Raw genomic sequence first — 24,654 nt, forward strand, 5'->3', positions numbered from 1 at the left:
TCCCCTTTCTGCCCCCCGGTCCTCCCCACACCCTCCGCCCCACCTGATGTCCCTCAGTAGCAGCAACTTTGCGGGCCTGTCCAGAATGGCCAGCAGGGGCCTCACCAGGTCCTCTACACCGCCCTCGTGCACATACTGCAGAGAGAGACCCAGAGGTCAGATAGCAGCACGGCCATCCAGAGCCGGGGGGAGGGGGGGACGTGGTGGGGCGGGGGGGGGGGGGCGCTGCTTGAGCATGTGGGGTTCCCCACGTTTAGGAAGGCTTCTCCCCAACCCCGGGCTGTTCACAGGACGGTCTTACGTTGGTGACGAGGTGGAAGCCTGCGATAATAACAGACCTATAATAGCAGCAACGACAATGACAGCTTTGGAGCAAGCCCTTTTTTAAGCCTTTTACATATGATCTCCCGTTGAGCAACCCTGAGAGATGACATTAATTATCCTCGTTTTACCGGTGCGGAAACTGAGGCTCAGAGACAAGGACTTTTGCCCACGGCCACACAGGTAAGGAAGTGTGAAGAGGGACTGGAACCTGAGAAGTCTGGCCCTTGCCTGCTCTGGTGCCGGAAAAGGATGTGCAGGCAGCGGGCTCTCTTCCCCACCCCCACCTCCCAGGCAGAAGGAAGGAATTTGAGCCAAACACTAGGCCGCGGGCCTGGGAGGCCCAGCATATGTCTGCACATAGACCTACCAATTAGGCTTTGTTCAGGGCTGGAATGGGGACCTTAGGGAAGGGGCGGCTCGACAGAAAGCCTACCCAGTCAGTACCCGGGGGGGTGGGGGGGTTGGGGGGAGGCCCTTCTGCCTGGCACTGCCCGGATGCCACCAGCCACACCCCACTAACGCAGACAAACTGGTAAACCGAACGCGGGGAGCCACCCTGCTTGGATGGCACACCGCCCCCTGGTGGTGAAAGGGAGACACGTACTGATTCAGGGAGACGCACACACAGCATCCTGGACAGGGATAGACAGAGACACAACACAGCAAGCCCTGGTGGTCAGAGTGAGACGTTCATAAACACCCGGAAATAAGTTGTCAGCTATGGGGCCCTAAACCACACACAGACTTACAGGGACTCAGACAAACACGTATCAAAAATACAACCCCGCATGTCGGGAGAGGGATACATACAATTGCACAGAACCAGTCACATACATACACACTTCAAGTCCACCAACCTGCATTCAGCACCTACTACGGTCCTGGCCCTGCACTGGGCAGTGGGGGCACAAGGAAGATGACCCTGTTCCAGCTCCTTCAGAAGCCAGTGGGAACAAGGGGCAGGATGAGCCACGTGCCCCAGTGAATTCCAAACCACTGGCAATGAGGCAGAGGGAGTCTCAGAGGAGGGTGGCAAGACCGGAGTTGGCTTCTTGCAGAAGGCGGCATTGATGCTGAGCCCTTTTGGTTTGTTTGTTGGCTTCCATTTACACTTACTCTTAAGGATGAATGCAGGGAACAACATGCAAGTCGGGAGGAAGGCGCTCCAAGGGAGACGTGGCATAATGGGCAGAGAGAAGTTTAACTTAGCCACGGGGTACACGAAAGGCCTCCGTGTAGGCCGCGCACGTCGTGACTCCCAGAGTAGTGCTCTGGAGTTGTGCAGTTCATCACCTGTACACCCCTATGTAGTGACCAGCAGAAGATAATGACGTGGTGATGTGGTGACCATGGGAGAGCTGAGGTTAGTGGCTGGGGAGTCAAATCGGGGAAGGCCTTGAATGTGAGCATAAGGAACTCTATTCTGTCAAAGATAAGAGGTTGCAAGGGGGTTTGGGGAGTGTAAAGTGATCAAAGAGGTGACTTATAAAGCCTGGTCTGGTGGCTGTGGAGAGACAGCTCAGAGGAGGAGAGAGAGGGGAGGCCCAGTGATCTGAGTCACTGGGGGAGATTTACTAATCATTCTGGCCAGAGCTCTACCCCAGAGGGCCTGATCTCTTGGTGTGGGTGTCGTGCGGGTCAAGTTTGGGTAGTGTGCAGGTGCTGTGGGGGTGCAGTGAGAGGTAGTCCTGGTTTGGACAGGGTGGGAGGAACAGAGGGATGATGGAGAAGGACCTGACCAAAGAAACGGACACATCACGCCACCTAATGGCCAGATCCCAGAATTGCAAGCTCACAGCGGCCAGGGCGCGCCACCCCACTTAGCACTCAGAGTGGAGCAGGCTGACACTTAAGGAGTTTAGCCCAGAGAACCTTAGTTTCCCCCCAACACGCACCCCATCTGCAGCTCTGCTGTAAACCAGACCTTGGTAAAGGGCCGCAGGAATTACTGGGCCTCAGTCTCCACGTGACACACACGTGCCTTAGCCAGACACATACACGCTCACACACAGATCCATCATACAGTTAGGGTGACACAAACCCAGGGACCCCACGGACACACAAATGTACACATCACACAGTCACACAACACAGCCCTACCCTGACCAGAGTGAGAGAGCTTTGGGGGGTTGGGGATCACAAACTATGCCCTGGAACCCCTCAGTTTGTCCTTGCACACAGGCTCACACGTGCACTGATGCAGGCACATCACAGGGACCCCAGCACAGGAAACCTGGGGGTCTTTGAGGCAGAGGGATAGGGGAGGGCCTACCAATCCCCCTGGAAGGTCCGGCATGAGGCTGGGCCTGTCGGCTGACCCAGGTGCAGAGGGAGGCATGTGAAAGGGGAGGCTGGGGTTGAGAGGAAGAGGAAGGCAGTGACTGCGGTGTGCCCCCACTCATCACCTGTCTGGCTCCGTCTCAGCTGAAATATCACCTCCTCCAGGAGGCCCCCCTAGACCTAATTTGTACCTCTTGGGTTATGTTCTCATGTTTTTTCCTTTCACAGTACTTCACATGATTTGTCACTATGGGTGTCTAGGTTCTAGTCATTGTAACTCCCCTTCCTGCCTGTAAGCTCAGTGTGTGTGTGTGTGTGTGTGTGTGTGTGTGTGTGTGTGTGACAGGAGTGACTCCTGCGTTTTCTGACCACTGACCTCACGGCCTCGATCCCAGATAGCCGGAGACAGTGGCCTGAATGAACGAGGGGCTGGGTGACCGTGTGCTGGAGTTGGGGGCAGGCTGGAAGCTCACCCGGGAGCAGTGGCGGGTGACTGCCAGCACCTCGTCGTCAGTCAGCAGCCGTCGGGCCAGGTCCTGAATTAGGGGCCGTCGGCTCTCCCAGGCTTGCACCCGCTCATCCACATCAGGCAGCTGGCCAGAGGGGCTCCCAGACCTGGCAGAGAGCAGGGCCCGGCCCCTCTCCCGCTCTGTAGGGCAGGAACGAAGGTGTATGATGAAGGAGCCAGGAGACATCGAGGGGGAAGTAGGGGCTTCTCTCAATTGGGTCGGACCCCAGAACAGGTCCGTGAGAGGCCTAGGTGCCCCTGACAACATCCCGGCCTAGCCCGGACTCTCCCCTCCATGGCCTCCCATAGCAATCTGCCCACCAGTGGAGCACCAGTCCAGACCCCATGGCCCCCATCACAGACCCCTTTACTAGTCTGTTCCTTAATGGTGTCCTAGCCCAGTGCCCTCTGGGCCCCCGAACACGCACTGTCAGAGTACTCATTGGAGTTCTAGCACAGGCTCCCTCACCGCCCCCAAAATCTGTCTTTGGGAGTCCCAACCAAGCTCCCCAGTCCTCAAAAACATACCCCAACATCTGTCTGCAGCCCTGTCTTTCCGAGTAAGCTTGGTCCAATTCTTTTAGCTGCCCTCAATTCGCACCCAGTCCCCCATACTTGGCCCCAACTGAGTTTAGCCCAAAGCTCCTTAGCAGCCCCCAACATGCACCCCATCTGCAGCTCTGTCACCAGGCCTTGCTAAAGGGATGCTGAATTACCGCGTCTCAGTCTCCATGTGACAAACTTCTGCACGGGCCCCACTGCCCCTGCCGTGGAGAAGAAGGGTTACGCTGAAGGCCCTGGCTCCCAATCTGCAAATGGGGCTTGGGGGGGCTCAGGGACGGCTGGATCACTGGCTGGGATGAAAAGCTCAGGCTGGGAGGAGGTGGAATGGGGAGGCCAGAGGCCAGGCCATGAAGGTCTTGGGGCCATGGTCAACTAGGGACTTCATTCATAGGCAGTGGAAGTCCGTGAAGGTTTGGGACCAAGAGAGGGTACAGCTTGACCTCTGCTTGTGGAGACTCATTCAGAGGCAAATATATGGGGGGAAGAACCCCGAAGGGAAGGTGGGGGGGGCACCTACCTTCAAGGGACAGAGAAAAAAAGAAGAGCCCTTGGAGGAGAGAGAGGAGAGGTCAGAGGGATGGGAGGAGAATCAGGAGGGAGCAGGGCCCCGGGGGCTGTGGAAAAAGAGATGGGTTGAAGAGGTGGAAGCTGGCCTGGCCTCATTTAAAGAGTCTCTCCCGTGAGACTCTCACTTTAGCCCCCCAGGAGGGGCAGGGCCAGCTCCTACCCAACACCCACTCTCCCTCCGGAAATAGCACCCCGATTTCACCTGGGGACCCCCATTCTCAGCGCATGTACTCCAGAGTGGGCACAAGACACAGGCTGGCCCATGAGAGCACCCCCCCACCCCACCCCACAGCCATTTGTTGGGCATGTGGTCCCCGCTGGGTCAGTGAGAACCTAGGACTTCAGCTGGAACGATTTAAGAAGCTTTCTTGTCCCTGGGTTGCCAAGCAACAGTGGCCATCTTAACTCTGGGCAAAACCTACATGATAATGAAGCCAACCCAGGGGAAAATGGAACCAAAGATGAAGGGGGCAGATGTCTGATGAGAGTGTTTAAATCTTTAGACCCACTTACATCAGTAGCTGAGCCAAGCAGTGCTTTTTAAACCTAATTTGAGTTGAGTTTCTGGCCCATACAACCCCAAGCGTCTCAACTCCTCCACTCTCGGTCCAGTCTCTGAACCTCACCTGAGAGACGAGAGGCCCTCTCTGAGGGTCCTTGAAGCCCCTGACATAGTGGAGCCTGCCGAGGCCCTTCTGCTTGGGCCCTGATTTAGAAATGACCTTGCTCAAGGATGGTTCTAGAGCTGGGTAGGGCCTGTGGAGCTCTGGCCAGGGGAGATGTAGCCACGTATTCGAGGAGAGGAGCCCCCTACACACCTCAGCACCAAGGGCACAGGGATCTGACCCAAGCCCTTCAACTTCCTTGCTATGTTGTGCCTCTAACAGATTTCCTTTCTGGAAAGTGGGGAGACGAGACAGTATAACAATAACCACTACATTTTCTGAGCACCTTCCATTTGCCAGACGAGGTCCTTAAGCGGTTGACATCCATCCATACACTTTTTCCTCACTATTCCTAAAGAAATAGGTATCATCACTCTCACTTTACTCATAAGGAAACAGGCTTACAGGGGCCAGGGGTTACTCCCAGCTCGTAATAAGCAGTGTGGGATTTAAACCCAGAGCTGCTGGATGCCAACGTGGGCCCCACCTGCGTCCACCCCATCTCATCTGACCGGCATGGCGCTTACCTTTCTCCGGGTCCAGGCGAGGGCGGGGCTTGGCCGGGGTCCCTCTGTCCAGCGTCCAGGCCTCTCTGTGCCCGTCCCCTGCCAGCCGCCCCTGCCGCCCTCCCTTGAAGAAGAGGTTCATCAGTGTCTTGGAGCGCTGCAGGGCTCCCTTCTCCCCAGGAGACCCCAACTTCTCCTTCTTCCTCTGCCTCTTCTCCTCTGCAGACATGAGGGAGCGCCCGCGGGGCTGGAGTGGTGGGCACAAGGGAAGGCCGAGGGGCAGGGATATGAGGAGGGACAGAGAGGAGAGAGAGTAGGGGGCAGACAGGACCTGCAGCTTTGTGGGGAGGTGGTGCTGGAGGTAGGGGTGGGTGTCCTCCTCCAACTTTCCACCCTCCCCCACCCCACAGCTCCAGTTCTTCGAGGAGTCTCCAAGAGGGCTGGTGTGTGTGTGTGTGTGTGTGTGTGTGTGTGTGTAGGGTGGAAGGGATGGGTTAGGACTGGTTTGGGGCCCAAAACTGACAGGAAAACAAACTGGGGCTTGGGGTCCAGGGCTGATTTAAAATGGGGCCCAGAGCAGCATCGAAGTGTATTCTGGGGCTGCAACTGAGGTTGGGTCAAGGCCCGGGGCAAAGGGAGGTTTGGGGCCCAGGACAAGGTGCGAGGCAGGTTTGGGACTGGGAGTTTCGGAGAGAACATCAACCACCCATCCCCCTACGTACCCCACAAGGTCAGGTGGCTCTGGGATCTTGTGATGGGGGGCCGGGGTCGGCTCAGGGCCAGCAACAGGGCAGTCTTGGGGGACTCCGAGAGTGCAGAATCGAGGCGGCGGGCAGGCCGGGGCCCATCGGAGCGGATGGCTGTGTCCCTGAGGATGACGGTGGGCCTCACGCTGCACCAGGTCTCCACGCGGCCCCCCACATCGGGCTCCGTCTGCATGGCTGTGTCCGCCCGCCCCCAGCCTGGCCCCCGACCGCCCGGCTCCTCAGGCCCCAGGCAGACATCCATGCGGTCGGAGGGCAGGGAGCCCGAGCCCTCGGCCGAGCTGTAGGGGGCACTGGAGGCATAGGAGGAGACGCTGGAGCTGCTCTCAGAGGCCGGGGACAGCTGCTGTAGCACCCCGTTGCTCACTGCAGGCAGTGGGGAAGGCGGGGGCGGCTGAGGGGAAGGCCGGGCTGCAGACCACCCTGGGCTTGGTGGCGGGGGGGGGGGGGGGGGGGGGTGGGTAGTGTGGGGCAGCAGCCAGGGCTGGAAGCACGGGCTCCGGGGAACTGGTGCTCAGCAGTCCTGCCACTGACTTAGGCAGATCAGTTCTCCTCCACTCACCGCAGGACCCCAGAGCCAAGGGGAGCCTGAAACCAAACCTGCAGCTCCTCGGAGGGGAGCCCAGAAATGGCGCTGGGTGGTGTGAAAGTCCCAAGGAGGTTTGCTCCTCCTGCCCAATTATTCTTCAGAGACTCTGACCCACCCTTGGGCCTCAGCCCTTTCCCTCCAACCCATGGACCTGAGCCACTTACATCGGTCCAGCCAACAGTACTCAGAAACCATCTCTTTGTAGGCAGGGTACCGGCCAGTCTCCTGGGAAGAGCGTGGTGGGCATAGGAAGGCATGGGGGAGTGGGCAAGAAGGGGGTGGGTGAGAAGGGGGGTAAGTGAGTAGGAGGGATGAGAAAGGGGGTGGGTGAGGGAAGATGAGAAGGGGGTGGGTGAGAAGGGATGGGGTTAAGAAGGGGGAGTGATGGGACAGGAGTAAACTTTTCAACCCCCTTTCTCTCTCTCCTCCAAGTTCATCATGCTCTAGACAAACAAGCTGCTTTATTTCTCAACATGCCAAACTCCTCTATACCTCAGAGCCTGGTACTTGCTGTTCCTTCTGCCTTGATTCTCTTCCTTCAACTCACCTTCTGGCCAGCTCCTCCCTCTTCGGGTGTCACTTCCCCAGAGAGACCTGCCCTGACCACTCAGGCTAAAAGGGCCTTCCCAAATGACCCCTCCCACCTCTCTGTTAATTACAGTGTAGCACTTCTCACAGTTGGCCCGCATCTAGTGTGTCCGTCTCCCCCGAGGAGCAGAGACCTTGCCTGTCTTGTTCACCGTGGCAGCCCCGGTACCTGTCATAGTGGCCATCATGTAGAATGTACTCGAAAATGTTCAGTGGATGAATGAGGGGCAGAGCGGGAGAGAGGAGGAGTGTTTGGGGTCATGTGAGAGGAAGGAAAGGGAGAAACGGGAAGGGGGGGCGGATCGTGGGATGGGAAATAAGGTTGCAGAAGTAGAGGAATGGCAGAGGAGGCCCTGAAGGGCAATGTGGGTGAAAGCTTGGGAAAGGGAAGAGAGCGGGGCAGGGGCTGGGACTGGGCACTAGCCGAGAGCGAGACGTCACCTCCTCTGGAGACAGAGTGAGAAAGACCTGATCCTCAGGCAAGTGTGAGACCCACATGAATAATGAATGCAGGTGCCTCCCCTGAAATCCAATCTCTGGCCCCAGCCCAGCCTCTTTGCCCTGTGCCCACGTCCTGCCCAAAGCCACAGCTACCACCCCACCCTCTGGGTGGGACATTTTCTCCTTTCAGCCCAGGTCCTCCACCACTCATATGAAGGGGCACTGCCCTAGGCATCTGAAGAGCAGGACTGGACCCAGGCCCTGCTACTGACCAGCTGAGTAATGGACTGGGATTCCTGAGTTACTCTGCCTCTCTGAGCCTCAGTTTCTCCTTCTGCGAAATAGGGACAAGCGCAATGCCTGCCCTGCCTCTCCGATGGCTATGGTAAAACCATAGACTGTAGAGCGATGGGCATAATGATGTACTAGAGCGGTCGGGGAAGTCCTTCCTATAGTCTGGCCTCTCCCTGATACCCACAGCCCTGCCCACCTTGATGGTCAGCATGATGTGTGTTTGGCCCTTCAGCACCTCCACGGCCTGGCTGTGGCTGATGTCGTCGAACCTGACGCCGTTGGCCGCCAGGACCTGGTCCCCCACCTTGATGCCATTCTCCTCGGCCAGCCCACCGTGGTCCACTCTGGGGTCAGACAGGAGGCGGTCTGGTCGGCTGCCTAGCCTGCCCTCTCTCACCCTAGTCCAGACTCTCTTCGCTCGGATACAGGGATGCCCCAGCCAAACTCCTTGGCTCTCCTCCCCGAGCCCCCCACCCCTCTCCAGACCCCACCCCTGACCCAGGCCCTCCTTTGGACATGTCATTGGCCAGGCCTCGCTCGTTGATCCCCGCCCACTGCATGCCCCGCCCAGCCCTCACTTGGACACATAGATGCCCAGGCCGAACTCCTTGCCCCCGCGGATGTTGAAGCCCAGACAGAAGTCGTCTGACGTGGTGTACAGGTGGACGATGCGCCGCACGCCATCCTCCGAGCCGCTGTCAGACGGCGTTGATCGGCACTTCTCCACCACCAGCCGCCGGTTCACCACATCCACCCTGGGACAACAGCAAGGGGCCCTCGACCTGGGCCCCCCATCCACCACCACCCCCCCCCCCTCCTCCCAGCATCCTTGACAACCGCACGGGAAAGGAGAGGTTGCTTTGGGGGACTCCCCAGCCCAGAGACGTTCAGTGGGATGTAGATTTCGCCAAATTTGGAAAACGACCTGGATCTCCTCTTTTTTACGGAGCAGCTCCATGTGCCCGTTTCCAACTCCCTACAAGAGCCCTGAGGGGGAGATGCTGTTACCACCCCCAGGCTCACAGCAGAGGCCGGGCGGTGTTGGGGGCAGGGCCGCTGGCCTCTGGGATAGCAGGGTTGGGAGGAGGGCTGGGGAGAGACACGGCCTTGTCTTATTTCAAGGTCAGGCCTTGGGATCCCTGTGTTTCCGGTGCCCTGGGTGGAGGGAAGAGTAGAAGCCATACTAGTCAAGTTCCACGCAGAGCCCTGTGACCTCGGCCTCTCCTGCGGCGGGGGAAGGGGGGGGGTGCTGGATGGGGAGGGGAAAAGCCAGGGCTGGGGCCCGGCGTTCTCACCACGTGGTCTTCTCTTTGGAGAATTTGATGCCCGGCACTCGGCCCATGCGCCTCACCATCATGTGCAGGCGGCTGCTGCCAGTCAGCACCTTCACGGCGCTGCCCATGGTGGTGCTCTCCAGGCTCAGCCCATTCACCTCCGTGATCTTGTCCCCCACGCACAGGCCGGCCCGCTCTGCACCAGGGGAGGGGCGTGGCTGGCAGGGGCCACTTGGGAGAAGTCCTCCAGGGTAAAGCTAAGCCTCCCGCCACCACACAAGGCTCCCTGGGGTAAAACTTCTTCCGTGAAATTGGGGATCCCTAGATGAGGTCTGAGTAGTCCTTATGAGACTAGGGACCTGTCCATTAGCCCACTCCACCCTGGGAGGGGTCCCCATGTCCCCACTGGATCGGGCCCTCCAAAGCTGAGGACCCTTTCCTCCCATCCCTGATAAGAGCACCATCCTAAGCCAGAACCTCGCTCCTGGGAGCCCTGCTCACCTGCACTGCTCCCCTCCTCCACCTTGCTGACGAAGATGCCCAGGCCATGCTCCGAGCCGCCCCGCACACTGAAACCCAGTCTCCCTGCTGGACTCTTCTCCACCCGGACTGCATGGATGATGTCGCTCTCATCACTGTTGGCTGTGTGGTGGTGTTGGTGGGAGGGACATAGGCATGACTCCCATGTCCTTTCTGGGCACAGAGGGCCCCTGGGTGTCCCAGGTTGGGGCCTGCAAAGGCTGGGTTTCTAGGCAAAGATACCTAAAGCTCTAAGGCCTGAGGGCAGCCAATTTCTGCGTTCCCTATTGGTGGTTTTGAGGCCATGGGCCAGGGAGAGTGTGGGAATAGGCAGGACAGGACTCCACAGTAGAAGCCACTGTTCTCCTTCCCTTATATAGGTGAGCGTGTGTGCGTATGTGTGTGCGCGCGTGCTCGTGTGTGCAGGTGTGTGTGTGTTTCTAATGCTTACTCAGCTTCTCACACCCACAGGCCTGAGATAGGACAAATTCCTGAAAATCCTGTCACTCTAAGGGTCAGATGGATAGAGAAGAGGTTCAAGATTCCATTCGATAGGGCAGAGTTGAGCAAATTTGGGCTCTTCGGCTTGCACGAAATGAGTATGCTAATCTTCAAACAGTTGAAGAGCTATTCTGTGAAAGGCATTAGATGTTTTTGTTTGTGTAACCCAGAGGACAGAACCAAGCCCGAGAGAGAGGCTATCTATCTAAAACCTTCAGCTGTCAGACAATGGAATGAGTTTTGGAGAGATGATGAGTTCCCCATCTTTGGAGGCATACAAGCTGACCCCTGATAAATCCCTGTCTGGGATATTGTGGACGGATCCCCGAGGCTCCTTCTATCTCTTCAACTCTGTGATTCTGGAGGTAAGGGCTCTAGGAGCTACTTGACTCTATGAGGAGAGAACCCCAAAACACCACTATGTTGCAGCGTGCGCCCAGAGCCCAGAGGGGTCCTCTCCATCAGTGCTGGGGAAAGTCAGGGGAGCAGGGTCCCTAGGGGCTGGAGCTGTCAGGGAAAATGATTTGGAAGACTGAGAGGAGTGGGATTTGGTTGGAGGCGGGGAGCAGAAAGGGAGGGCACTAATGAAGAAGGGGATGGAGTGAGTAAAGGCACTGTGGTGGGTCCTTGAGAAGGCCTTTGGTTAGAGAAAAATAAGACCGCAGAGGGAAGCTAGGTCTCAGGTGAGAAGGTGAGAAGGTGAGATTTCCTCTTGAACAAGGCTTACTCTAGAGGTGTTTGTGGGGGACAAATCTCTCTCTCTCTCTCTCTCTCTCTCTCTCTCTCTCTCTCTCTCTCTCTGTGATCTAAGAGAAAGCAGGTTACAATACATGAGCAGAACAGCTCAGGAAGAAATCTCCAAGGGCAGCCTGTGGGCATGGATGGTGCAGGACAGAGATGTGCGATATTCTAAGGCTTCCTGGCTGATTCTGACTGTATAGGTCTCAACCCAGCCAAGGAGTCTATTGCTTTCCTGCCCCCCAACCCTCTTTCTTCTCAGGCCCTCCCTGGGGCCTTCCTAGGGCCCTGAGCCAGGGGGATGCCACACTGGGGTTTTGAGCATAGGAGCTTGGGGCCTCTGAGGATGGAAACTTCTCTACCTCCACTACCCTAGCCTGGGCCACCGACCTCTCCCTCTAGGCACTCACAGCCTCCTCACTGTCTCCCCACCTCCATTCTTGCCTCGTTTAGACCCTTCCCTACAGTGGCCAGAGCCAGCTTTTACAGTAGACTGCTTATTGAGAACTTCAATGCCTGCTCCGGCTTCTAGAAGGAACTCCACAGCTCCCCATGCCCGGTAAGGCCCTCCATGGGCTGTCCTCTGCCCACCTCCCTACCCTCACCTCTGGCCACCATCCCTAACCTCACTGAGCTTTGGCCAAACTGACCTCCTTCCTGTTCCTCTCACGGGCCAATCAATTCAGTGTTCCCTCAATCCTTGATACTCTTGTCCAGACTTTTGTAAAGCCAGCATCCATTCTGCAGCCCCTCCTGGCTCGGACACCACTTTCTCGGAGAACCCTTCCTGGACTACCCTACCTGAAGAAGTCCCTTCCCTTCTTCCCAAATGGTCTCTATTAGAGCGGTTCTCAAAGCATGCTCCCCAGACCAACAGCAGCAGCGGCACCCAGGAACTTATTCAAAAAATATGTATACCTGGGGCACCTGGCTAGCTCTGTTGGTACGACATGCAACTCTTGGTCCTGGGGTTATGAGTTCGAGCCCCAGGTTGGGTATAGAGATCACTTCAGAATAGAGTCTTAAAAAATTATATAACAACAATGTGTGCTCTTGCTCTTCGCCGCAGACACAATGAATCAGAAGCTCTGGGTGTAGGACCCAGCAACTTGTCTTTTAACAAGCCCCCCACCCCAGGCAATTCTGATGTATTCCAAAGTTTGAGAACCGCTACTCTGTCGTACCGTCCAAATTAGTACCTCCAAGATTCTTACCATCCTTTCTCATTATTTGCTTATTCATATATTATTTATTCATATACTGATTATTCATATTTTATTGTCTGCCTCCTTCCACTAGATTGTAAACTCAATCGTGGTAGGGACTTTGTAATTCTTTTCTGCCAATATATCTCCAATGTGTTGCGCAGCACTTGATATCTGCTAAGTCTTTTTTGAATGAGTAAAAGAATAAAGGGAGGAATGAGTGAATAGACCAATGAACAAGGAGAGTGAAGAGAAAGGGCTGGTTTGGATTAGAGGATGCATTTCCTTTGGGACCAGCTGAGTTTGCAGAGCTGGTGGGAACTCGTGGGGGTGAGGTGGGTAGCAGTTTCTCCCTTCCCACTGTCTCTCCCTTATCAGCTATTTTAGGCCTCTGGAATGGTCTGAATAGTAACAAGGGGGAGAGGTTCCAGGCTTCGGTGAATTGGGAGATGTTTGTGCTCGGGCAGAGGGGGAAGATTCTGGGCTCAGAGCTTCCCAGCCCAGACAGGGTAGGGGCTGGCAGGTCAGAGCAATGCCCCAGTCCTCCCATTGCTGGGACACCCTGCTCTCCTGGCTGCACCGGGGCTCTAGGGTGAGGCAGAAAGAGAGAGCAATCCTGGAACTTCTGCAAGAGGATCTTTAGCAGGACAGTGGACAGAGCTCTTACATCGTAGCTGGGCATGGTGTGCGTGGTTGTGAAGGGGAGGTAAAACATAGTTATTTTAATACAATGGGACTTACAAGGGTCCTGCCCCAGTGCCTTCCCTGTCCCCTACCATGTCTCCTAGCTCCTCTGAGGACTTCTGCTCCATGACCCAAATGACAGTGCTGACCCTCAGCAGTGCCCTACAGCTCACCTAGGGGTGAGGCCCATCATAGTAGATGATGGGGGTGGGCATGCTGGGCCACTGAGGCAGGAAAGCCTGCTGCCTGAGCAACACGGCTATCCCTGCCCCAGTGGCTCAGGGAGGAGAACAGAGATGCCCAGCTGGGTCAGAGGGGAGGAACAGGGTCTGAAAAGCCCACTCTGGGATCCAGCCAGGGGAGTTCTGCTCGCTGAGAGACAAAAGGGGAGCTGGAGACATTTATGGCATCTGGCCCGCAGAGAGCCCAACCCCAGGGGGGTCCCCATTCCCCATGGGCATTCAAGGTCCTGCCTTACTCACTAGCTCTGTGTCGCCTCACATCTGTCACTGCAGCCTGGCTGTCTCCTAATTGCATCCCCCCCCCCCCCCCCGCAACTTGTACTCTTGTTTTCCACTTCCAGCCTTATCTGGGATACCTCTACCCCAGCAGCAGCTGTTCTCATTGCTCTGTCTCTAAGCTCTGCTACCCTGTAAATTTCTGGAAGGTGACGATTGACCTTTATTTTTCTCTAGGTCCCCTACAGGACCTAAGCAGGGCTGGTATAGAACAGGAGTGCAATGAAACAGCATTGGGCAACTACAGAAGATTAGGTACGCCCTGATTAGGTACCTGGGCTCAGTCCTGGGGCTCTCTTCCTGACCCTCAACCCTCCTCTTCTCCCCACTTTTTGGAACATTTGCTGCTCTACCTCTATTTCTTTTCTTCTGCATCTGAAATCTTTTATTATTATTATTATTATTATTATTATTATTATTATTATTTACTTGTTTCTTTTATAAAAATTTTTTAACGTTTATTTATTTTTGAGACAGAGAGAGACAGAGCATGAACAGGGGAGGGGCAGAGAGAGAGAGGGAGACACAGAATCTGAAACAGGCTCCAGGCTCTGAGCTGTCAGCACAGAGCCCGACGCGGGGCTCGAACTCACGGACCGTGAGATCATGACCTGAGCCGAAGTCGGACGCTTAACCGACCAAGCCACCCAGGCGCCCCTATTATTTACTTATTTGAAATCATCTGTACACACACTATGGGGCTTGAACTCATGACCTGAGATCAAGAGTCGCACGCTCTCCTGAATGAACTGGTCAGGGGCCTCTGCACCTGAAATCTTAAATTCTGTCTGCTCAGTTGGGCACTGACTCCTCACAGCCTGAGCTGGTCACACAATGGGCTGGTTGATGGGGTTATATCATTCTCTATCCTGCCCCCCACCAAAGGCGTACACAAAGGGATTGGAGAAAGGCAGAGTCCATAGGATGGAGGGGCCAATTCAATACCCTATCTTGCTCACTTGGGGGCTAGCATACCACACACACTCTTCCGTGCCTCCCGGCTCCTATCTTCCACCTCTGACCTCTCTACAGCCCTGCAACACTAAAGGATTGGCCTAAACATAAGGAAAGGATTTTTAAGGTAGAGTGTAAGGGTAAACAGAGACCCTCCACCTCCCACATCCTTAAGACTCCCATCTCTTGGGTTCCTCCACCCATATTGGCTCTGCCTCCTCCTACTTAGTGCTGCTGCCCCTTACCCCCACCCTTAGCTCCCGGCCCAAGCTGGGCCCCGCCCCCACCTTCGATGGGAGAGTTGATGAGGATGACACGGCCCATGGGCGATGAGGCTCGGATTCCGCGGGGGGGCCCATTCAACAGCCGCTGCTGCTGCTTCCTCAGCAGGTATCGCGTTGCGGAGCCCGAGTCGCTGCCCAGGTGGCCTCGGGAGGAGAGGGAGCTCAGAGAGCCCGAGCTTAGGTCTCCAAGGCCCAGTGGGTCGAAGCCCACCGCAAAACTGTGCGCCATTGTGGCTAGACTGGGGCGGCGCCCTACAGGTCCAGAAAGAATCTGCTAGCCCTGGAGCAAAGGGCCCCGCGTGCCCCAGGCTCCATGAGCCTTCCGTGCGGGACTGGGGTCTCAGGGACTGGGAGACCCCACCTCCGTTGCCTCACAGCAGTGTGCGCTCCAGGCCTGCGGAGGGAGAGCAGGGGTTGGGACAAGGGTGTGAATGTTGCCCTTGCTGCCTCCCAGAACTTCCACCCCTCGCCCTGATTTGAGCTTCCTGCCCTCCCATGCCCTAGGTCCCTCACGTCTCCCACCCCTGGCCCAGTCCAGGCACCATCGTGGATTTTGGGAGTCATTTATACAACGCCAGTGGGAACCTCTCATTCACCCCTCATTCCTGCTCTCAGCTGAGTCATCCACCCCAGTGACCAGTTCTCAGTAGAGGCTGAGAGAGTGGAGATGGATTCTTGCGGGCCCTAGGGTTTCAAGCGGTGTGAGAGAAATTGGGGGCAGGACCAGTCACTGCACGCCTTTCCTTGTGTTTGTGGGCAGGGGGCTCATGTCTCGAGGCAGGGCGTCAGGACCTGGGACAGCTGCAGCCAATGGCCCCAGAGATTTCCCGACCGCCACAGATCCCTTGGCTCCAGGCTGCTGTCCCTCCCACCCCCTCTCCCGTCGAAAGGGGTTGCTTCAACGTCTCCCAGGCTTGCGGGGAGGACCTGCTGGCTAGAGTCCCACAACATCGCGCCCCAAACCCGGGGCTAAGTCCCCCAGAGCAGCTCTGGGACTGAGAACGCAGCATCCCACCCTCGGCCCCCACCTCTTGAGCTTGGCCCCCCTCACCTGCTTGCTGGTGCGGCGGCCGCCGGCCTCGCCAGCGGGTGGGCGCGGGCGCGAGCTCTTGCAGCGTCCGGGGAACCCCGCCCACGCTCCGCCTAGCTGCTGGAACGGGGCTGGCCTACGTAGCCCCGGGCTCCCATTGGCTGCGAGGGCCGCCAGTCACTCTCTCCGCCCCCTGTTTCGGGCGCTCGGGTCAGGCGTTCGTCACCTGGGCTGAGACCCCTGCAGTTCGAGTTCTGATGCCCCACCACGCCCCCACGAATTTAGGGTTTGGGTCACGCCTCGCCCCCTCCCGCTACCGGCTCAGCGCAGGAGAGCCCAGAACCGCGTCTTCTCCAGGCCAAGCTAGATGCTAGGGCTCGCAATTGTCACCCCTTCGCGTCACCTGTGAGGCCTCAGTGAAGGAATGTCACCTGGGCAGTGGGGGCGTGAGCATGCGGTGGACAGGATCGTGGGCTGGCGCCTGGGCGTGCGGCAGGCGTGCCCTTTAAGGTGACTGGGTGAGTTGTGAAGTATATGTGTGTGGGGGTGGGTGTGGGTGTGTGTGTGAGTGTTGACTTCTTTCTCATGCGTCTTCCTTCTATGTCACAAAGTGTCTCTCTGGCCCCTCAGTTCTGGAAAGGGGACAGAGTGGATCACTGGTTCCAGGACACTAGGGGGAGGAAGAATCTTTCTGAGCCACTTGCTTGATGCAGACAGAGCTACCTTGAGCCTTCTTCCCCTACACCTCCCAGGGCAGGGACTGGGGCTAGGTCTGTGGTGCCGGGATAGGGATCGGGGACGTAAGGAAACTGGGACCTAGTGGAGCTAGGTAAGGAGGGGGCTGGAGGAGGAAAAGGGTGGGGACATAGAAGGGGCACAGACACGAGCGGAACGAGATTGTGGAGGACTGCGAATGCCCAAGTGCTGTGAGAAGAGCTTGTGAGAACTGGGGTAGGAGCCCAGGGGGCCAAGTAGGCAAAGGCCACTGCCAAGGCGGCCATCTAGTAAACAACCCAGGCGGTAACCCGAGTCCCTCCGGGCGCACCATCAGAGGATGGCCCCTCCACGCCGCCAGCCTTCGTCCTGCGCCCAGGGAGCCTTCGCCCTGGGCACCTAGACGCGTTGCTGCCGAAGCCGGGTGCCTCCCGAGGCCAGTCAGGGGACTGCAAGCAAAGGGGGCAGCGCCCACGGCTCCTCCCCTCCTCTCTAGGCCTGGGGACGGGCCAGAACCTATTCCCCGAGCCCTGATTGGCTTTGGGAGGCGGCGTAGAGCCAGCTCCCTGCAGCCGGGGCTGGGGGCGTCGCCCCAAATGGCACCCACCGCCCCCAGGCTCTGCCAATCCCTGGGCACGCCCGGCGGACGCGCGGGGGTTGCCCCCGCCCCTCCTGCCTGTCAGCGTCACGCGTGACGTTACGCGTGATGGGTTGGGGGGGCGGAGGCAGGGGCGACGCGCCGAGAGAAAGGCGGGTCCGGGAGCTGCAGAGGCCAGAAGCCCAGGAGCTCAGCAAAGCGTGAGTGCTGGCTGTCCGGGGCGGGGTTCGCGGGGTTCAGGGGAGTAGGAGGTTGAGGGCTAAGAGGGAGGGAAGCCTGCCTTGGGTGTGCTCTCTGTCCTACCCGGATTCAGTATCTTCGGTTCTAGGGAGGTGCTTGGGGCACGAGGGGAGGTTGGCTGGTGGGAGTAATGTCAGGGTGGGGCCTTATGTGGTCACACATTCCCGTGTCTGCAGTTGATGGATATGGGGTGGGTGTGTGTGCGCGTATGTGTGAGTGTGCAAGTAACGGTCTTTGTGGGCTAGTGTATGCAGTGCGTGTCCGCCGTTTGTATATCTGTGTAGGGCATGTACGTATCTTTGTATGTGGGCATGTGAGTGTGAGTTTGTGAGAGAGGGGAGGGTGTCTCCTCCAGTGCGGGAGGAAGTGCGGTTGGAGAGGATTAGTCATATTGTAGGATTTTGCCTAACACAGCCAGCCGGCTGCTTCAGGCTTTCCTCTTGGTACTGGGTGGAGAGGGCACTTACTGACTCCTCCTTTCTAGACGTAGGTGGCTTGGGGAGAGATGGATGGGTGTCTGTGCCAGCCCTGCCCAGCTGGGGAACAAGGAGGGCCTTGGGCCATTCAGTGTGGGTTGAGAAAAATGCCCCTGGAGAGGGGGACTTGTGCATGACTGAGAGCACGCATGCTTGGCTGGCATCAGAGTCCCCTATTTGAGATCTGGAATAGATAAGCCCTGAAGTAGCCAGTGAGCCCTTGTTCTCCTCCAATCAGGGGCTGGGGTGTGGGACGGCTTATGCCATCTTCCCAGACAGCCTTGGGGGTTTGTATCTAGGTCTTAAGGCAGCCGGGCCCTGAAGCTGACCTGAGCATGCCTGGATAACGCATATAATACACACTTTTGTGCACACAGAGCACAAGAGTAGCTGCATAGGATTAGTTGCTGCTGTTGCATCAACCATACACGTGTAAATCCTCACTGATGAAAAGCTGCACAAGGCCAGGGTGCAAAAGAGATCTGTTTTTTCTGGTTCTGTTTTCCCCTGCCCCCTCCTCCAATGGCTGCAGGTCTCTGAGCCAGGGCCTTGCCTGGAAAACAACTCCTCCCCCCAACCCTTGCTTACCTATCTGGAGTCACCTTGAGCTCTAGAAGGGGTTGGTGATAGGCCCAGGGACCAGGGCAGAGCCACCAGAGGCTCCCGCAGGTAGAGCTCTTGAACCCCCTCCTTGGAGTCCTCCGATCCTGATCTTTGCTCTGCAGAAAATGGGGGAGTTGCCCTTAGATATCAATATCCAGGAACCTCGCTGGGACCAAAGCACTTTCCTGGGCAGAGCCCGGCACTTCTTCACCGTTACTGACCCCCGAAATCTGCTGCTGTCTGGAGCACAGCTGGAAGCTTCCCGGAACATCGTGCAGAACTACAGGTAGCCCCCTGCCCCGTCCGAATGAGACCCTGGGGTACTCATTCCCTGCCATTAATATGGTACCTTTTGCATCTATCTCCTCAAGTTTGAGAGTGACCTTGTCCCACTCCTTGACCCCCTTACTCCCTAGCTCTATATGTTGGAATCACAGGCAACTATGGCACAGCGCTTCAACCCAGAGAATTTCAGGGTGTTTGGGTTGAGGAGGTGGCATTGATATTTGTGGGTGGGGGGCTGCTGTATGTTTCGCAACCCTCCACAGGGTACTGTCCCACTGCTAGGCCCACCCTCTTCAAGGACAGATGGGGCTCCAAGTTGAGTCCCAAGGAGATAGGAGAGCACCCCCTTGTCCCCAAGAGGAAATACCCTTGAGATGCCCCCAGCCATTTTTGACCCACTGGAAACTACCATTACCCATGACCAGGCATTTAGGCAGAAACAGAAGGGCACCCTCCTTTATGTGGCTAGAAGGAAAATGGAAATAGGTGCCCTTCTGGAAGATTTGACTCCCCCAGAGACAAGGAGCTCCTTTATTCTGAGACTCAGGGCCAAAGTTCCTGGTCCTCTGGCCAGACTTTCCCTGAGCTAAGTGGCCAGGGCTGGTAGGGGCAGATCTGCCCCTAGAATTGCCTGTCTGTTCCTTGACATTCTCCGCAGGGCCGGCGTGGTGACGCCAGGGCTTACTGAGGACCAGCTGTGGAGGGCCAAGTATGTGTACGATTCTGCTTTCCATCCGGACACGGGGGAGAAGGTGGTCCTGATTGGCCGTATGTCAGCCCAGGTGCCCATGAACATGACCATCACTGGCTGCATGCTCACCTTCTACAGGCAGGTCCTGCCCCGTGTGTCCCCTCCCTGAGCACTCTGTCCAGACTAGAGTGTAGCCTGATGACTAGGTGAGGCCAGTTTGGGCAGAAAATAGTGGGTGAATGAGAGCTTGTGTTAGAATCCCTCACATTCCTCAGCACTCAGCCCCAGGGCTCCTCCCACCCCAGAGACTAGTGTATGTGGTCGTGTCAGTGGGGAGGGTCGTGCAGAGGTCCCCGAAGCAAGTTCTAAGGTCATCAGCTGGGTCCCTCCTGAAGGTTTGGGAATAACCTTTAGGGTTTCTTTATTAGGGTTTGAGGATAAGGGACACTGTAGCAGGAGCAGCAGTAAGTGTCTCTGTTCCCTCAGGAAGACCCCGACCATGGTGTTCTGGCAGTGGGTGAATCAGTCCTTCAATGCTGTTGTTAATTACTCCAATCGCAGCGGCGACGCTCCCATCACTGTGGGGTGAGAGCTCATCCCCTCACCGGGACTCCCCCCCCCCCACTCTCTCCCTGCCCTGGCCTCCCCAGGCCTACCATTGCTCCCTCTTGTCTGCTCCTGTTCCTGAGTACTCCTGCAGCCAGTGACTCAACTCCCTCCCCTCAGCCCGCCCCTCTCCCCACTCTCCTGGCCTGAGGGCTTGGGGTCCTCTTGCCTGTGCTAAGGGAGGCCCTGTCCGAGGGATTGGAGCTTCCAGGCAAGTCTATGCTGTAGCAGGGGAGGAATTTCTCTGCCCGTCACGCCTCACGTATTGAGGATTTTGACGTGTCCCTGAAGGAAAGAACCACAGGCTGGACTGTTCACCTCCAACCTTGTGTCCTGCCTCTTCCACCCACAGGCAGCTGGGAACAGCTTATGTGAGTGCCACCACTGGGGCTGTAGCCACAGCCCTGGGACTCAAATCCCTCACCAAGGTAAATGCCCCCCCCCCATTGTACTGCCTCCTCACTTACCCTTTATCTGTCTCCCTCTTCCCCATTGCTCGTCCACACCAACCTACAGGCTCCCCACATCCCTCCCCAGATTTCCTCACCACTCCATGGCCCTTAGGACCACTAAACGATATATTTCCTCCCCCCCAGCACCTGCCCCCCCTGGTGGGCAGATTTGTCCCCTTTGCAGCTGTGGCAGCTGCCAACTGTATCAACATCCCCCTGATGAGGCAGAGGTGAGTGGCTCCAGCTCCTGGCATGAAGGCCCAGCGTGCAGGTAGGCACATCATCCCGCCATGCCGACTGGCCCATGGTGGGGACCGTCCTCTCCCTCTCCAAACAGAAGCTTCTGGGCACAGTCTCAGTCTGACTCTGGGATCCTAGAATGATATCTGAATCTGTGATATCTGACGGGACCCCAGGGAATAGCTGCCCGTGAGGGCAATGCAGGTAGGATGTGGGCCTGTGATCTGACCCCCACCCCCTGCCCTTTTCAGGGAACTGCAGGTGGGCATCCCAGTGACTGATGAGGAAGGTCAGAGACTTGGCCACTCAGTGGCCGCTGCCAAGCAGGGAATCTTCCAGGTGGTGATATCGAGAATCTGCATGGCCATTCCTGCCATGGGTGAGGCAGGGGTCCCTGGGTGGGGCAAGGGAGGCTCTAAGAGAACGGGTGCATTCTCCAGGGGTTTTGAGCACTCCCGGGGGAGTGGGAAGAGTTGTGAAGGGGATCCACCCCTCCTCACGATCCTGACTTTCATGCCACTAACTCTTACCTCCTCTTCTGCCCTGCTCTCCCTGCAGCCATCCCCCCGGTGATCATGGACACTCTGGAGAAGAAAGACTTCCTAAAGGTAGGCCACACCCACCTTTCCCACCCTGGAAGAGGTGACGGCTGGGAGCAGAAGTGACCAGTCCCCAACCCTCTTTCCAGCTTGGCCCAGGAGTCTGAGACTTGCTCCCTGTAGGCCCCACCCCTGGGCTGCCCCCTCCACCTTCACTCATTCATTCAGCAGGAAGGAAGTGGGCTGGGGTGAAGGAACACGGAGGGAGCAGGAGGAGAGGATAAGGAAAGGAAGGAAATGGTTTCTGTCCTGAAGAGAGCTGGTATCACTCCAGAGGCCTCTCGACACACACGGGGATGGACCACCACCATCACACTGGCCACCATATTCATGCTGTCACCTACCGACAACAATGAGACACACAGGCTCACACACGCACGAACAGAACAGAGAAGGCACAGGACTACAAGCTCATTTATTGAATCATTTATTCACCAATATATCTTGAGCACCAGCTGTGCCCACGGGGGGAACCGAACGCTGGTCCCTGTGGCTGGAGGGAAGGGAGAAGGGCGTGCAGAACAGGAAAGGGACAGATTCATGCCTGCTACCGGGACGGGAGCGGAGCGGAGTGTTAGAGGAGGCTTCCTGAAGAAAGCAGCTCCTGGACGAAGTGCGGAACCAATCCTGTGAGGGGAGAGTCGGTGAAGGGACACTAGGGAGGGTGTCGCAAGTAGGCGTGGCTGGACTGGAGGCTGGTGATTTGGAAATCCCAAGCCCGTTATGGTCTTGGGAGAAAGAAAAGACTCAAAGGCAGGGTTGATGGGATAAAGCTGTGGTAGGGGAAATGCGGTGGGGGCTAGGGGAGGAGGGGACACAAGCCATCCCATTGCCTCTGTCTCCCTACAGCGTCGCCCCTGGCTGGGAGCGCCCCTGCAGGTGGGACTGGTGGGCTTCTGGTAAGTGTGTGGGGACTTAGCTAGGGTGTGTGGGAGTGCCCTTTCCCTGGTGGATGTGGGTGGGTATTTGCTGATTTTAAGATGTTTATGTACATCATTCATTCATCCATTCAGCTGGTAGGGCTCTTAGACACTTGTAGGGCATGTTGTGTGTGTTGGCAGGTGATCGCCACCCTTGAAGGTCAACAGTCTAGTTGAAGACATTCTAGTCTTTGTGTACAAGAGGAAAGCATGGAAATATACCTTTTGGTATCATCCAGGAGTTTCATGCACGTTTAATTTCTGATTCAGGCACTCACTGGCTGTGGAGCTCTGGGTCATGGCCCTGGAGGCTCTTTCCTTAGCCAGAACCTGATGTCAGCGTTGGCCTGAATCAATCTCTACCCCTAGGGCGTGTCTCCAGGGATGGGGTGGGATGCAGGGAGGCAACAACCATAGGTCAAAACTTCACAAACCTTCCCAACACTCTTCTCCCCCCAGCCTGGTATTTGCCACCCCCTTGTGCTGTGCCCTCTTCCCCCAGAGAAGGTAAGTGCTGCCCCCGGGCTTGGTTGGGGGCTCTGAATAGGTCTCCGCATCTCTGGAACCCACTGACCTTAGGGTCCTTTAGTGTGTTCCAGGAGGAGGCTTGGCAGGCACTAGACTTATGCTGGGGGTGGGGACTTGATGGTGAGCTGGGCCTTCTGGCAGTTGAAGGAGACTGTCCAGCCTGGGAGGAGGAGAGGTGGTGAGCCCTTAGGCTGATGCAGGTTGGGTTGAGGGGATCCTCAGCCTGCCTGTGCTGTTCTGTTGCAGCTCCTTACATGTGAGCAGGCTGGAGCCAGAGCTGAGAGCTCGGGTCTGTGAGCAAAACCCCAGCATCGAAGTGGTTTACTACAACAAGGGGCTTTGAGGGAGGGTCAGCCCCTGGACCCCTCCCTCACCTCCTTGGGCTGCTGCTTTGGTGGAGCCTTGCCATCCCTGCCACTTGCCCCTCTTCCTGGTACTGGGCGGGGGCTTGGTGGGGAAGCAGCCATTGAAACCAGCAATCCATAGGCTGAGAGGTGCCCCCGTTAAGCCTTTTTCTCTCCTCTCTGGTTTCAAAGAGCAGGGCCACATAATCCCTTTCTCCTGTGCTCCTATGTTTATGTATGTACACACATGATACGTGTGTACGTGTGTGTGTACATGCTGTCCTAGAAGCTGGGAACGGACGTGCTGTCCTAGGATGTCCTGATAATCTGGCTTCTCCTCTCGGCCTCTTGCCACCTGTCAGCCAGCCAGGCTACAGGACTTCCCTGCCTAAACAGTTCCACTGGCCAAGGCATTTCTGACAGCACCTCGAGGGCCCCTTCTCGACACAGGAGTAGCCAGGATCTCTGAACAGAGACTGAGGGATACTAGCAGGCCAAACGGGCCCGACTCCTTCCGACTTTTGCTTCCTGGCTCCCAGGAACCGGGCTGGCAGAGAAAGACATATCAGGGTAAGGGAGATGGGAGTTTGTGCACCCCCCACATCCTGAAAGAGCTCATTTCCTCTCCTCTCCTCTGTCAGAACAAAGGGGTGGCATCCTGTACCACTCTCGCCACCCTCCCATCGCCCCCACACTGCAGTGTGGACATCTTTAGGTACATTCTTAGGAGTTCTTGGTCTGCTCTGACATCATAAACTCAAATCTACACCGATAGTCCCAACCCAAACCAAAAAGCCATGGAGGCAGAGCAAGCATTCCCCCTTTAAGAGCTCCCAGCGCCCCCTCTTGCAGAGGGACACAGCTGTGGGAATGGTGCTTAACCTCAGATACCACCGGTATCTGAGTGGAGACAACTAGCACACCCTCAAGGGCAACTAGGCCCTGAGTGTACAATCTTAAGACAGGAAATTCTGTGTTCTCTTGACTCTTGTTAGACATTCAGCAGAACCCTGACCTTAGCTCCTCTTTTTTGAGGCTTGGCCCTGCTCCTACCTCCACTCCCACCCCCATCTCCCAAGAGGAAGAAGGGCCCAGGCATCCATAGCTGGTCCAAAGGGCAGGTAGGCTTGGGAATGGAAGGTGTGGTGTTACACTCACAGGATACAGAGCTTGACCTTGACTCCAACTCCCATGAGCTCTAGCTGAAGCAGTGGGTGGTGTGGACGAAGGCCCCAGTGGGATCCTCTAAGAGCATTTTTGTGCTCCCCCAACTATCTGCTACCAGTGACTAAAACTATGATGCCATTGTTACTCAATAAACTAAAAACCAATCTACTTCTTGATCTTCACTTGATTCTGTGTCCTGAGTGCTCAGGAAGAGCCAGTCTCCTGCCTTCGGCCTTCCCTCCCCCACAAAATCTAGGTTCTAGCTCTTCCCTCCCTTCTGTATGGAACCTCAGCCCCCAGCAGAGGGCACTCTGAGATTAGAAAATCAGTCCTCCATCAGCACCCAGAGTGCTAAGGGGATGTAGATGCCTTCTATTCCCTTTGCAGATAGAGT

The 24,654-nt window shown here is 56.8% G+C and overlaps 2 protein-coding genes across 4 annotated transcripts in view; one reads left to right on the forward strand and one right to left on the reverse strand.

Moving 5' to 3' along the window:
- The window catches only part of PDZD7 (PDZ domain containing 7), a 19,292-nt gene extending 3,339 nt beyond the window's left edge, over positions 1–15,953 (reverse strand). Inside the window, exons 1-12 of the mRNA XM_047824743.1 lie at positions 15,819–15,953; positions 14,771–15,161; positions 9,866–10,006; positions 9,386–9,560; positions 8,669–8,845; positions 8,287–8,434; positions 6,932–6,992; positions 6,137–6,544; positions 5,436–5,633; positions 3,829–3,876; positions 3,078–3,253; positions 44–135 (exon numbers count right to left, since the gene is read on the reverse strand). Of these exons, the coding sequence (XP_047680699.1) occupies positions 44–135; positions 3,078–3,253; positions 3,829–3,876; positions 5,436–5,633; positions 6,137–6,544; positions 6,932–6,992; positions 8,287–8,434; positions 8,669–8,845; positions 9,386–9,560; positions 9,866–10,006; positions 14,771–14,996 (1,850 nt within the window). The 5' untranslated portion in view covers positions 14,997–15,161; positions 15,819–15,953. The remainder of the gene's footprint in view (positions 1–43; positions 136–3,077; positions 3,254–3,828; positions 3,877–5,435; positions 5,634–6,136; positions 6,545–6,931; positions 6,993–8,286; positions 8,435–8,668; positions 8,846–9,385; positions 9,561–9,865; positions 10,007–14,770; positions 15,162–15,818) is intronic.
- Positions 15,954–16,002: 49 nt separating this feature from the next.
- Positions 16,003–24,454, forward strand: SFXN3 (sideroflexin 3). 3 transcript variants are annotated; one of them, XM_047826356.1, is made up of 11 exons: positions 16,003–16,315; positions 18,551–18,714; positions 19,372–19,542; positions 19,891–19,989; positions 20,363–20,438; positions 20,607–20,692; positions 20,954–21,081; positions 21,261–21,310; positions 22,151–22,200; positions 22,681–22,728; positions 22,996–24,454. In XM_047826356.1, the coding sequence occupies exons 2-11, from the start codon at positions 18,554–18,556 to the stop codon at positions 23,090–23,092; spliced, it is 966 nt and encodes a 321-aa protein (XP_047682312.1). In that variant the 5' UTR covers positions 16,003–16,315; positions 18,551–18,553; the 3' UTR covers positions 23,093–24,454. The 3 variants fall into 3 exon arrangements, with proteins under 3 accessions (XP_047682312.1, XP_047682313.1, XP_047682311.1); XM_047826357.1 differs by having other exon boundaries at positions 16,003–16,307; XM_047826355.1 differs by lacking the exon at positions 16,003–16,315 and adding an exon at positions 16,785–17,309.
- The last annotated feature ends 200 nt before the right edge of the window (positions 24,455–24,654 follow it).

The sequence above is a fragment of the Prionailurus viverrinus genome, chromosome D2 (assembly GCF_022837055.1).
Source record: "Prionailurus viverrinus isolate Anna chromosome D2, UM_Priviv_1.0, whole genome shotgun sequence".
Classification (NCBI taxonomy): domain Eukaryota; kingdom Metazoa; phylum Chordata; class Mammalia; order Carnivora; family Felidae; genus Prionailurus; species Prionailurus viverrinus.

Excerpts from the sequence above, each read along its gene's own strand:
- SFXN3 (XM_047826356.1), top strand. The coding sequence starts at position 18,554 with ATGGGGGAGTTGCCCTTAGATATCAATATCCAGGAACCTCGCTGGGAC. Across the intron at positions 21,082-21,260 it reads CATGGCCATTCCTGCCATGG|CCATCCCCCCGGTGATCATG; the intron begins GTGAGGCAGGGG and ends CTCTCCCTGCAG. Across the intron at positions 22,201-22,680 it reads GTGGGACTGGTGGGCTTCTG|CCTGGTATTTGCCACCCCCT; the intron begins GTAAGTGTGTGG and ends TTCTCCCCCCAG.